The sequence below is a fragment of the Natator depressus genome, chromosome 2 (assembly GCF_965152275.1).
Source record: "Natator depressus isolate rNatDep1 chromosome 2, rNatDep2.hap1, whole genome shotgun sequence".
Classification (NCBI taxonomy): Eukaryota; Metazoa; Chordata; order Testudines; family Cheloniidae; genus Natator; species Natator depressus.
Window position 1 is genome coordinate 3,825,873 of NC_134235.1, and position 12,785 is coordinate 3,838,657.

A 12,785-nucleotide genomic window follows, 5' to 3' on the forward strand; every position below is an offset into this window, starting at 1 on the left:
TATGGTATTTCCACCCTTACTTCTGCACCGCTGCCTGCAGAGCTGGGCCCTCAGTCAGCAGCTGCCGCTCTCCAGACACCCAGCTCTGAAGGCAGCAGTGCAGAAGTAAAGGTGGCATGCTATGGTATTGCCACTCTTACCTCTGCGCTGCTGCTGGCAGGGCACTGCCTTCAGAGCTGGGAACTCGGCCAACAGCGACCACTCTCCAGCTGCCCAGCTCTGAAGGCAGCGCAGAAGTAAAGGTGTCAATACCGTGACCTCCCTAAAATAACCTTGTGACCCCCCTGCAACTCCCTTTTGGGCCAGGACCCCCAATTTGAGAAATGCTGGTCTCCCCCATGAAATCTGTATTGTATAGGGTACAAGCACACAAAAGACCAGATTTCACGGGAGGAGACCAGATTTCACGGCCCTTGACTCATTTTTCATGGCCATGAATTTGGTAGGGCCCTAACTATGTACACTCACATCCGGTCCCACCTCAAACCCCTTCACTAGCCTCCCTCATCTCTTAACTCTGCCCAAGCCACAAAGCTGGCCCACTCCACATACCCTCCCTCTCACAAGCCCTGGAACCCGTGATCAGGCTTCCTCCCTCTCCACTAACGCTCTTCAAACACTTCTTCCCCAAGACTTGCAACCCCTATTCTTCCCTTCTCCGCCATGGGGCACGTGCATGAAAGCATACGCGTGGGTGTGTGCACTCAAAGGCGTAAGGAAAAGACAAAGGAGAGAGAACAAAAATATTAGGCCAGTGCCAGCCTCCAAGAAACATCAGCCATGCAGCAAGAGCTCAGCCTCATTGGTATGACATGTCCCTTTGTCCCCGTTCCCAAGCTGCAGTCTGTCCACATACATCCTACCTCTTCATTTACCTTGCAAGCTCTTCAGGGCAAGAACCTTGTCTTATTTATCTGTGCAGCACCAAGATAAATAATGCTAATGCAGGTTAATGCTAATGCGCCATTTATGGTGCTAATGCAGGATTTGGGAGGGTTGGGGGAGGAGATGCCTCATGCTCCCCCACTCTCAATATTCAATGTCTTAGCCCCCCCCCAGCACTACTCCTGCCCTGCAGATAATGCTTTGTTTTGGCTCTATTCGGATATTAAATCCCTGCCCTACAGTAACTGCTCAGGAGCGTTTTATGAATGGATGGGCTGCCTGGGATTTGCAAGCTGCTGAATATAATAAGGTGGATTCTCTGAGGCTGAATGATTGTGGGGGCAGCTTTGATGAAAGCGCACGCAGCAAATGCATGGCACTCCTGCGCTGTGGAGAGCTCAGCTGCAGTGCAGGGGGGAATTCTGCAAGCCAGGCAGCGACATGCGTACCTCAAGCTGGGGCAGGATTTAGCCTTTAAACCTTTATCTACCCTTGCTCTGGTCCATTTTAGTCATGTGTTCAAGGTCTGTGTGTGTGAGCATGCTGGAGAGGCAGGAGGAAGATCAGGGAGATCTTCCCCAACCACTCTCAAAACCCCTTTCTCTGGCCAAGCGACTGCTGCACATGGACCCCCATCTGGTGATTACTCAGAGGGGTTATCTGAGCGTGATATGGAGCACTGCCTCCTCGCCAGCGACCGAACCCACTGCCTCCTGACACAGCCCAGGGAGGTGACTTCTGAGCTGGCTCCGTGTTGCCAGGCTATGCCCAAGCACAACAGCCATTCTGTGTCATGATTCTGTGGGTTCTGCTCACCTTCCTTTGTTCCCAGCAGTACTCTAGGCCAGAGCTCTCTCCTTGTTTTCTTATAGCCCATGTATTGCCTTTCACAGTGCCTTGCAGCACCTTGCCCAAGATTTTCAGCAATGCCTAGCGAGACTGGCTCCCTCCGTTTTTGGGGAGCCCTAGCTGAGATACCTTAAATCCAGGAGGGGGGTTGATTTCATAAAGCACCAAACACCTGCCCCTGAAAATCAGGCCCTTTAAATGTGTCAATTTGGGCACCCAAAAACCACTAGGCATGGCTGAAAGTCCAGGCTCTAACTTTCACCCTTGGTGGCAAGAGAACAGTTTGCACAGAAGCCAAAGCCCACATAGCTACACTTTAATGGGGGGTTAGCCATACCCTCAAAAGAAGCTCCCACTTTTATTATAGGAGCTCTTCTCTCCTGACTACACACAGAGACCCACGCTAAAGGACACCTCTGCCTGGTTCCTCCAGAAAATAATCCACTCTTAGCTAATTAAACAAACAGGGGGCTTGAAGCTGCTAATTAGCTTCCCATCTGGCACAGATCTGGGGGAGGTAGGGGTAGTCTGTGTTTTACAGCCAATAAAGGTGAGAGGGGAAAGAACTGGAAGTCTCTCTCTCCAGCGAAGCTTTTGCTAAGACAAACAGCCCATGTGTGCTAACCACAATGAAATTTCATCTTTTAATTGCTTGGTTGCTGGAAAAGGCCCCACATGAAAGGAAGAGAAAGCACAGGCAGCTGTTGCAAGATGTGTTGCTGGCATGCATAAGGCAGACAAGGCACTCTACATGCTAGCAAAAAGAAAAGGAGGACTTGTGGCACCTTAGAGACTAACAAATTTATCTGAGCATAAGCTTTCGTGAGCTACAGCTCACTGCATCGGATGCATTCAGTGGAAAATATAGTGGGGAGATTTTATATACACAGAGAACATGAAACAATGGGTGTTACCATACAGACTGTAACAAGTGATCAGGAAAGGTGAGCTATTACCAGCGGGGAGGGGACCTTTTGTAGTGATAATCAAGGTGGGCCATTTCCAGCAGTTTACAAGAACAGTAGGAGGGGAAATAAACAAGGGGAAATAGTTTTACTTTGTGTAATGACACATCCACTCCCAGTCTTTATTCAAGCCTAAGTTAATTGTATCCAGTTTGCAAATTAATTCCAATTCAGCAGTCTCTGGTTGGAGTCTGTTTTTGAAGTGTTTTTGTTGAAGAATTGCCACTTTTAGGTCTGTAATCGAGTGACCAAAGAGATTGAAGTGTTCTCTGACTGGTTTTTGAATGTTATAATTCTTGACGTTTGCCACATCACATCACATCAGCCACACTATCAGAGGCTCGTTCACCTGCACATCTACCAATGTGATATATGCCATCATGTGCCAGCAATGCCCCTCTGCCATGTACATTGGCGAAACTGGACAGTCTCGACGTAAAAGAAGAAATGGACACAAATCAGACATCAAGAATTATAACATTCAAAAACCAGTCGGAGAACACTTCAATCTCTCTGGTCACTCGATTACAGACCTAAAAGTGGCAATTCTTCAACAAAAACACTTCAAAAACAGACTCCAACGAGAGACTGCTGAATTGGAATTAATTTGCAAACTGGATACAATTAATTTAGCCTTGAATAGAGACTGGGAGTGGATGGGTCATTATACAAAGTAAAACTATTTCCCCTTGTTTATTTCCCCTCCTACTGTTCTTGTAAACTGCTGGAAATGGCCCACCTTGATTATCACTACAAAAAGTTCACTTCCCTGGCCCCCGCCGCTCTCCTGCTGGTAATAGCCCACCTTTTCTGGTCACTCTTGTTACAGTCTGTATGGTAAAACCCATTGTTTCATGTTCTCTGTGTATATAAAATCTCCCCACTATATTTTCCACTGTATGCATCCGATGAAGTGAGCTGTAGCTCACGAAAGCTTATGCTCAGATAAATGTGTTAGTCTCTAAGGTGCCACAAGTCCTCCTTTTCTTTTTGCGGATACAGACTAACACGGCTGCTACTCTGAAACCTGTCTACATGCTAGCAGTAAGGCTGCACCTCCTGACTGGTGGGAGGGGGGCATTCGCCGACTTGCCGATGGAGTTGCTGTCACTGAGAGAACCTACATTTTCTCTTCTATCTTATTGGCGCTTGTATCCAGTGTGATAATCCAGCAGGCAAAGGGTCAGAATTGATCAGCATCAAATCACTGTCCTGCTTGCTCTGTCCTGTTTACAGAAATAGCTGCTCACAAAACAAATCAAAGCGTCTGAGTTACCTCTCCAGCCTTGTTTGGCTTTGCTCAGTCACTCACCTGGATGGATACTGAATGAGTATTCCCACTGCTACCTGCAAACTAAAAGAGTGACCATGTGGTCTAATGGGCCAACCATAGGCCTGAGAGCCAGGCACCCCTGAGTTTAATACCAGCTGGAACAATGATATAGAACTTGGGCAAATCACTTCCCCTGTTAGTTTCCTCATCTGAAAAATGGGCATGCAACTTAGCTCACGGAGGAAGGCTCTAAGGAATGGTTGTTATTAGCCTGGCCAAGCTCACCCACTACCTTCACATACAGCACTTTGCAGGTGCATATAAGAGAACACAGGAAGGGGCTCTACCAGGGCTATACAAGAATATTAAGGTCATTCAATGGTATAGGGTTACAATATAAAAAAGTCATTGCCATTTGCGTTGGGAAGTCTGATCTCTTACTTTTAGGAAGTTTGTTTTTCATCCCATGGTCCAAATGGAGATTTATTTTGACAGGCCAGATAGTCAGTGTAAAAGAATTCCTCTTGCAAGATCAGTGCAGAAGAAACTAAGTTACAGGGCTAGCAGAGTAGACAGTTGAAAGAAGATATTTATAGCTGGCTATGCAGGCTGAAAGTTACGAACTCAGCCTCTGCAGGCTTCTCAGCCAGCTCTCACCACCACATCAGCCCTGCCAACAACCATCAAATCACACAAGCAAGAACCTCTTCAATGGGCAGATTTTGACTATTAATCATGTCAGAATGGATGAGTCACTAACCAGGAACCATGCTGGTCTAAGGGTAGTTTCATGCAGGGAGCTCCAGCTCATCTTAAACTGAGGCCAAATTACAGCAGAGCACCTGAGGCTGCCCGTCACAGTGACCAGTACTGTCTCAGTTTCCTTGTGCTTCTCCTGTTGCCTCTTGTCTTATACTTAGATTGTAGTCTGCAGTGTATAGCTGTGTCGGCCCCAGGACATAAAAGAGACAAGGTGGGTGAAGGACTATCTTTTACTGCACCTATTTCTGTTGGTGAAAGAGATGTGCTTTCCAGCTCACACAGAGCTCTTCTTCAGACTTTTCCCAGACCTGAAGAGCAGCTCTGTGTGTGCTTCAAAGTGCATCCTTTCACCAACAGAAGTTGGCCCAATAAAAGATATTACCTCACCCCCCTTGTCTCAGTCACATTGTAAGGCATTTGGAGCAGGCATTGTCTGTCTGTTCTGTGTTTGTACAGTGCCTAGCACAATGGGGTCCTGGTTCATGACTGAAGCTCCCAGGGGATACCACAATACAAATCATAAATAAGAATAAATAGTAATAATCCATGCTTTTACCAAAGCACCATGTGGACCCCTTAAGATAGGGCACTGCTGTGATGAGCCCTGGCCCCAGTTCAAGTCTTAAGTGTCTCAAATGTCCAAAGTGGGTGAAAGGTGGAGAGAATATCAATTCAGCCTCTATACATTTTACAGAACAAATGTTGCTGAAGAATCATAGACGACCCTTCCACACAGTCCTAGACACTCAAAATACCAAATATTTGGCAGGAAATGAGTGTACTCTGTTACTCAATGGTATTCCTCCAGCAGGGCAGGTAGCATTTTAAGGATCTGAAACTAACTGGGGAAAAATGTTCATCACAAACAGTGGGTCTAAATGCTAGTCGGAAATAAAAACTGAAGTGATTGCAACTGGTGCATTAACCTCTCCTTAATTTCTGGAGCCTACAGATGTCCCATTAGGAGCTCACACACTGTGAATGTTAATCAAGGCTCAGAGGAACACTGAACTGAACAATCCTTGAAGCTCATATCCAAGCCGGAAATCTGAGCTATTACCAGCAAGAGAGTGAGTTTGTCTGGGGGGGGGGGGCGGAGGGTGAGAAAACCTGGATTTGTGCTGGAAATGGCCCAACTTGATGATCACTTTAGATAAGCTATTACCAGCAGGAGAGTGGGGTGGGAGGAGGTATTGTTTCATGGTGTCTGTGTATATAATGTCTTCTGCAATTTCCACAGTATGCATCCGATGAAGTGAGCTGTAGCTCACGAAAGCTTATGCTCAAATAAATTGGTTAGTCTCTAAGGTGCCACAAGTCCTCCTTTTCTTTTTACTATGTGTACAAACACCATCTGTCAACATGCAGTGACCACGTAGAGCATTTCACAAGTCAGCCTGTAATGGAAGTATGTGGCTTAGCTGAACGCATATAATCTTCAACAGTTTCTGCCTAGAGCAACCAGGAAGCCATCAATGCTATAACTGTTGTGATTTAGCAATACTACCCAACTCCATCTCCTAATGCAGTGCATTGTGTTTGGAGAACAAAAAATGCACTGGTTCAACCACAGTTCTAAGGTGCACTGTGTGCAGAAGTGCTAGACACTCTTACGATGGGTTGTCTCTTCTTAAAGCTATGACTGACGTTATGCATTGTTATCTTCCCTTCCCCCAGGTGAAGCGTCCAACTCCTCTGCCTGTAGAGATTGAGGAGGCATGGTGGCAGAAAATCTGTGCCTGAAACCAACTGAACTTTCTGATGAAACAGACAACCCAAATAAACAAACACCTACAGCCCCAAACAAAACCTCAGAAAGCCAACAAAAACTGGCCCCAAGGTGGACAAATGATGCCATGGCTGTTCTTACCAGATCCTGGCAAGCTGCAGGCTCACGGAGAAGGCAGCGGTGACTGACAGAGCTCCAGACTGCTGGAGCCTGCATGATTCCTGAAATGGGTCCCCATTTTCCTCTTGATGTGAGAGTCCCATTAGCCTTACAGGGCTTTGTGAGCAGCAAGCAGAGAATATGGAGGTGGGGTTTTCCCCCTCTGTCTTTTTAATATCTAGTTGTACCATTAATGAGAAATCAAAGCAAATATTGATAATTTGTTATACAAAATCATTATGTAAGCAGTTGAGCATATTTCAAAAGACAAGATTACAGCACAGAAGAAACAGACCTGCAGCCTTCTGTCTGAAGTACAATTTTTATAACCTCCGAAATGCACACAGAATAATCACTCCCATAAATGAATATTTGCTACTGTCTTATCCAGCCCATGCTCAGCAGGAAAGATATCTAAAGAAATCAAACACACTGGCAAGGCAGCAGGGTCTAAAGGATTGAGAACAAGGAAACTCCTGCATTCCATTCCCAGCCCAGTCACCAAACTGCCTCCAGCCCAGGGCTCCAAATGCCCTGCTCTAACAATTGTTATCATGTTTATAATGCTAGTGCCAAGGGTCCAACCCAGATCAAGCCCACACTGTGGTAGGTACTATACAAACACAGTAGTGAACAGTTCCTGTCCCAAACAGCTTCCACTATAAATAAACAGGAGACAACATTATCATCCTGACATTAGAGAGCCAAAGTTTACAAAGGAAGATCAAAAGGAATAAAGAGATAAGGCGTTCAATACCTCCTTCTATATGAAGTTCGCTTTCCCCTCACAGACACACTCACAAATAGCGTCCCCAATCCCACACACAATATGGCAGTGTTTACATTTCAGTCAGTCATTCTCAGAAGACAGAGCCCCGTTACTGTAGATAAATGTCAGCTACCTGTAGTGGAGAAGTTGACCTTCTGTATTGTAATCCCGGTATATTTCATATTCTTTCTCAAACACTCCGGGAGGTGAAGAACTGCAACATAGGAATGGGGAAGAAGGAAGTTACCAAGGACAGCAATTTGCATCAATATTTTAGCTTGCGGGTGACAGGGATGTACCCCCACCCACATTCACAGACACTGTCCTCCAATCCCCACAAGCCTGGGGACCACACTCAGAATTCTTATCTCTCAGGTGGCTCAGTTACCATCATTTAGCCATCCATGGACTGTAACAGATTTCTACTTCCCTTGGATTGCTCTCAACTGACTTTCCTCAAAACCCCAAATAGGTCATATTTCCCCCTGAACACTAACTATACATTAAGAAAGGATCCAACAAAGCGTGCCCATAACAAAAGCATCTCACGATCTTGTCCCACAACCTTCGTCCCTCTCAAACCATCTCCTTTCCTAGGGCTTGTCACTCCATACCCATATATTTGAAAGCCATTCTACATTAGCACAGTACTCCATACGATGTTGAGGGCAAGGACTATATAAAGTTTAGCATGCTGTCGGCACAGAAATAGATAAAATACATTGCAACTTATTGTAAACTCTGCAGGGCCAGAGATTTTGGTTTTGGTTTTTTGTTAACTCATCTGCACACCTATGGAGAGCCTGCTCAATGTTTTGTTAGTCAGGCAGATTTTCAGAGGAGAACTACTATGTAGAAATGGCCCCTTGCTACTCGGTAAAGTCTGTCCTCCACCCTCATCTGTACATGCCGACTTCAGTGGACGGGACAACATTACTACTTTTTTACTTGCATTAGCCCTGCAGTGCCAAGACAACGAAGAGGGAGCTGGACAGTCTACTCCCTGGGCAATGAGCAACAGAATTGTTTACCAAGTTCCAAACACCTGTGAACCCAGCTTGATTCTCAGATTCTGGAGGAAGTTTACAGGACTGGCAGTTAGAAAACACAAACACTCTACACTGAGTAGATTTGATCTGGAGTCATTGAGAGAACAAGCCTGGAGCCTCATAATGCCATTTTTGAAGCGTTGCTTTCCAGACTAGCACATTTTAAAGCCTCTCTCTCACACACATAAATATTATACAAGGTCAAAGGTCAGTTGCCCCTTGACATTCTTGATACTCCCACTTCACGTTCCTCCAGATTGAACACAAAGCAGAGATGCATTTCTCTTTACACCTTACTCCATTTAGGCACTAGATTTAGCTTACCCTAGCTTTCTTTGTCTAAAGGCAGCATTCACATTTTTATATAAATGTGCATATATGATTCAGCGCAAAAGAGCTACACCTCCAGCTTTGCTTAACATGCAGCTGTAATGGCACGGGGAAGTAGGGGGACTCTCTTCCCCTTAACAACACTCTGTAACAGGCTGCATAAATCATCAGGCTTATTTATTTATAGAACGCCTGGCAATTCACACACACTGAACAAAAGGTTGGACATTTATTTTGTTAGTTCCTTATACAACAAAGTGCAAAGCTAGAGAAACTACTTCTTTCTGATCAATTCTCCAAAAGATATGGTGTGAAAACACACACACAGACACAGAGTTCAGATTAGATGCTGGTTTCAGAAAGAAGAAAAAAAGCCATCTTCCTATTAGGATAGAACTCAAATTTTATTCAGGAAAGTGGCAATAAAATTAAGCTTCTGTCAAAGCTAATTTCAATGAGGCTTCTGAGCCTTAAAATTATGACTTGCAGAAGCACTGTGTTCAATCACTTAATCCCTTTTCTTTCTCTCTATGCAGCACATGCACATGTTCTCCCTGCCTCACTCTCTTGGTATCCGGCCTATTCTGCAGTCCTTGTGTTCTCGTCTTGAGTTCTGAATCCAAATCCAAAGACGACGGTAACTCCTCCACAAGGAGCTGCGATCTCCTTTCACACAATCTGCTGAGGCTTGGCTCAGGCAACTTCAGAAGGCTGGGACGTAACTTAGAAAATGGTCCAGCTGTGGGCTCTATTCAGAGTCTATTGGCTTCAGTGGACTGGAATAGGCTCTAGCTAAGCAAGGTCTTCAAGCAAGTTTTAAAAGCTTGGATTAGAAGCTGCAGGCTGACCAAGTGGACTGGGATGAAGTTCCTCTGTTACAGCAAACATCTGAAACGAAGGGCACTCAGCACCCCTCTGCTTCCCAGAACAAACTGCCCGAGGCAAAGGGAATTTACCTCTCTCAAGTCCCGCTTTGTTCTTCCGTACCTGAATCACAGACGGGGCTAGTGGAACAGGCACTGCCATGGCATGTCTTTAGCCAGTTCGTTACCCAGGAAGGAGTTGACCACAGTAAGTCCTGGTCTCCCTTCTGTCTAACTATCCCACAGAACTTCTGGGAGGCTTGGTGAGTCTGGGAGATTGTTTTTAATCAGCAAGTGGGAAGGTTCTTCCAGATGCTCAAGACAGAGGCTCCAGTACAGTAATGTTGCTTTTAAGACACCTTTTTGCCAGCGGAGTCTGCAAGACTCAAGTCCCAGTTTTCTGAGGTAGGTGGGAGCTCACAAGTGAATTAAGCTTGTATTTATGCACAAAAAATGAACAAATTACCCAGATGTAAAGAGTCCATGAAATTCAGATGGTGCAAATCAGCACTGACTGCAACTAATTATTCGGCTATATTTTATTTTTTCTAGTTCATGTCACCCTCTCTATGTTTAGCTATACCCAGGGTTCTTTTGGGGCATTATACATTTGAAGAACTGACACATAAGATATCTCCTTCAACAAGATTGCACAATGTACCCTTGTGCTTTAAATGCCTGTGAAATACGAGCAAATGCAAGTGTTGCTGGGATTACTGTCCAAAGTACTGATTTTTAAGTTTTCAGTGTAAAGCTTGAAAGTTCACATAGGGCTACTCAGATGAAGCAGCATTTAATATGTTCTGCCCTAAACTATGCTCATATTCACTTGGCAGATGTTAGTGCCTTGCCGAGCTTCAAAGAAAGTGTCACGAGATGTCAGCCCAAGAGCAATTAGAAGAGAGTGACTCAAATATCAGGCTTGTACATGAGTGAGCTCTCAATGACCCAAAGCCATATACGGTATGTGCTGCTGCATGGTCACAAGATCACATGGCAAGAGGCAAGCTTTGGAGTAGCTAACAATCCCTACTCCCATCCTAAGTATTGCAGCAAGATCCTGGAGGAGACTACATGTTGGGAGAAATAAGGGATGTTATTCCCTGGTCCTTGCTCCCTGTTTCTGGGCACACAATGGACAGTATGGCTCTTCATGCCGTTGCTGGTGAATCACAGTTTGATTGTAATCAGCTCCTCCTACTGAAGCACCAGGCTGGAAATGATATTGATGGCAACTATCTTGTCCCTCACTTGCAAGTTACAAGTTTCAAGGTCATGAGAAATATGGTAACGTCATTTATGACAGACGGTCCACATGAACGACTTATTTTATAGCAGATCAGAATTCACCACTCCATAACTGTTGCTAAGAACGCACTACTCATTATCTTAAGGTTGATTTTTGAAGGTTCTGACTCTGAAAAATAAAATCCCTTGAGAGGACAGAATATTGAGTAATTGACAAGACTGAGGGAAGGGGGAAAAGCCACTGTATCGGACAGGAGCCTGGAAAAATAAGCCATCACTCAAGTTAGAAGATCTGTTTTATAGCATCAGCAGGAATCTTAGCAAACTTTCAAAGGAAACTAGCTCTGTCCCTGTTGACAGGCCTACATGAGTCAGATCATCTACAAGTTGTCGTGTTTTTCTTAAGAACATCAGAAAGGCCATACTGGGTCAGACCAAAGGTCCATCTAGCCCAATATCCTGTCTTCCCACAGTGGCCAATGCCAGGTGCCCCAGAGGGAATGAACAGAACAGATAATCATCAAGTGACCCATCCCCTGTCGCCCATTCCCAGCTTATGGCAAACAGAGGCCAGGGACACCATCCCTGCCATCCTGGCTAATAGCCATTGATGGACCTATCCTCCATGAACTTATCTAGTTCTTTTTTGAACCTTGTTATAGTCTTGGCCTTCACAACATCCTCTGGCAAAGCGTTCCACAGGTTGACTGTGCGTTGTGTGAAAAAATACTTCTAGATGCACAAACAAGTACCGTATGATTGACAGATCAATGGAATTGCATGTGGACATAAGTGACCACGGGTCTGGTAGAGCAGGAAGATTTAAAGGAGGATGAATAACAATAAGTATAATAAAAGGAATGCAATAAAGGAAGGAGCAAAAAAATTTATGCCAACATAAAAGAATTTTAACAACTAAATAGCTACTATTCCTATGTGGACGGCTTCTTTCCAAGGCTTGCTACTTCTGTAACATACAAGGGCTGTTTAGTTGAGTATGAGACAAAAAGATAGGTCAATCCAATGTTGGTCCTTCCTGTCCTGTCCACTTCACATCAGGATACACACATGGAATTTCCAAACTTCACTACAACACTGGACACTGTTCCTTTGACACATGAGATTAGTAATGGGGGGATTCATTACCTAGCCCTGAGATTTCAGGTTGAGAGTTCCAATATTCTGGAAGATGCATCCTTGAGGTCAAGGACATGAGAGCCCAGCAAGGGAAGGAAGACAAGGAGGCAGTAGGTAGTTAGAGTCCCCCATTAAACTCCCTGGCTTAAGCTCTAATGGTGTAACCAAGGGCTCCCCACGATTCTTAGCATAAAGGGAGAAACAAATGTCTTGGGGAAACCCCCAAATCTCCAACTTCTCTCTTCCCCCCAGCCTCACAGTAAATTGCCAAGTCAGTTCGCCTTTTTAATCTAGATTTCCAAATATTTTAAGGTGGGGGTCATCAAATCCAGAGCAGCCTGCTGCTGCCCAGATTCCCCTGAATGCATTGCTTCAGCTCTGATTGACAGACTCCAAGAATGCTTCACCAATTGATGTCACTGTATATCTAATGTTTAGAGCAACTTACTCAGGAGAATTAAATTCTGAGCGAGCATCCTTCACAGCATGCTGCAGAGTCTTAAATGCACCAGACTGAGTTAAAAACTCCAGTTTCCAACTGTCATAACACCATGCAGCCCCAAGGGGCCAGGAAACACCTCAGCATGAACGCCCAAGGGGGAAGGGGATTGTCACTTTTTTGCCTCTTTGCTGAGGCCATTTGGTCACATTCTGAAAATTTGGCAAAACCAAACAAAAGAGTGTTCCTGCCTTTGTGACTCCTTAGCATGATGAGCTAATGTAGATCTCATCTGTGACACCATCAGTCTGTGACATCCCTTCAGCAA

At 45.0% G+C, this 12,785-nt stretch overlaps 1 protein-coding gene across 5 annotated transcripts in view; it reads right to left on the reverse strand.

The window, feature by feature from the left end:
- ARHGAP39 (Rho GTPase activating protein 39) overlaps positions 1–12,785 on the reverse strand; it is a 412,713-nt gene that overhangs the window by 227,344 nt on the left and 172,584 nt on the right. For 4 of the 5 annotated variants that reach the window (XM_074943729.1, XM_074943731.1, XM_074943730.1 and 1 more), the window contains one exon: positions 7,525–7,605. The exons of the other annotated variant lie outside the window; for it this stretch is intronic. In XM_074943729.1, coding sequence (XP_074799830.1) covers positions 7,525–7,605 — 81 coding nt within the window. The remainder of the gene's footprint in view (positions 1–7,524; positions 7,606–12,785) is intronic. 5 annotated transcript variants of the gene reach the window in all.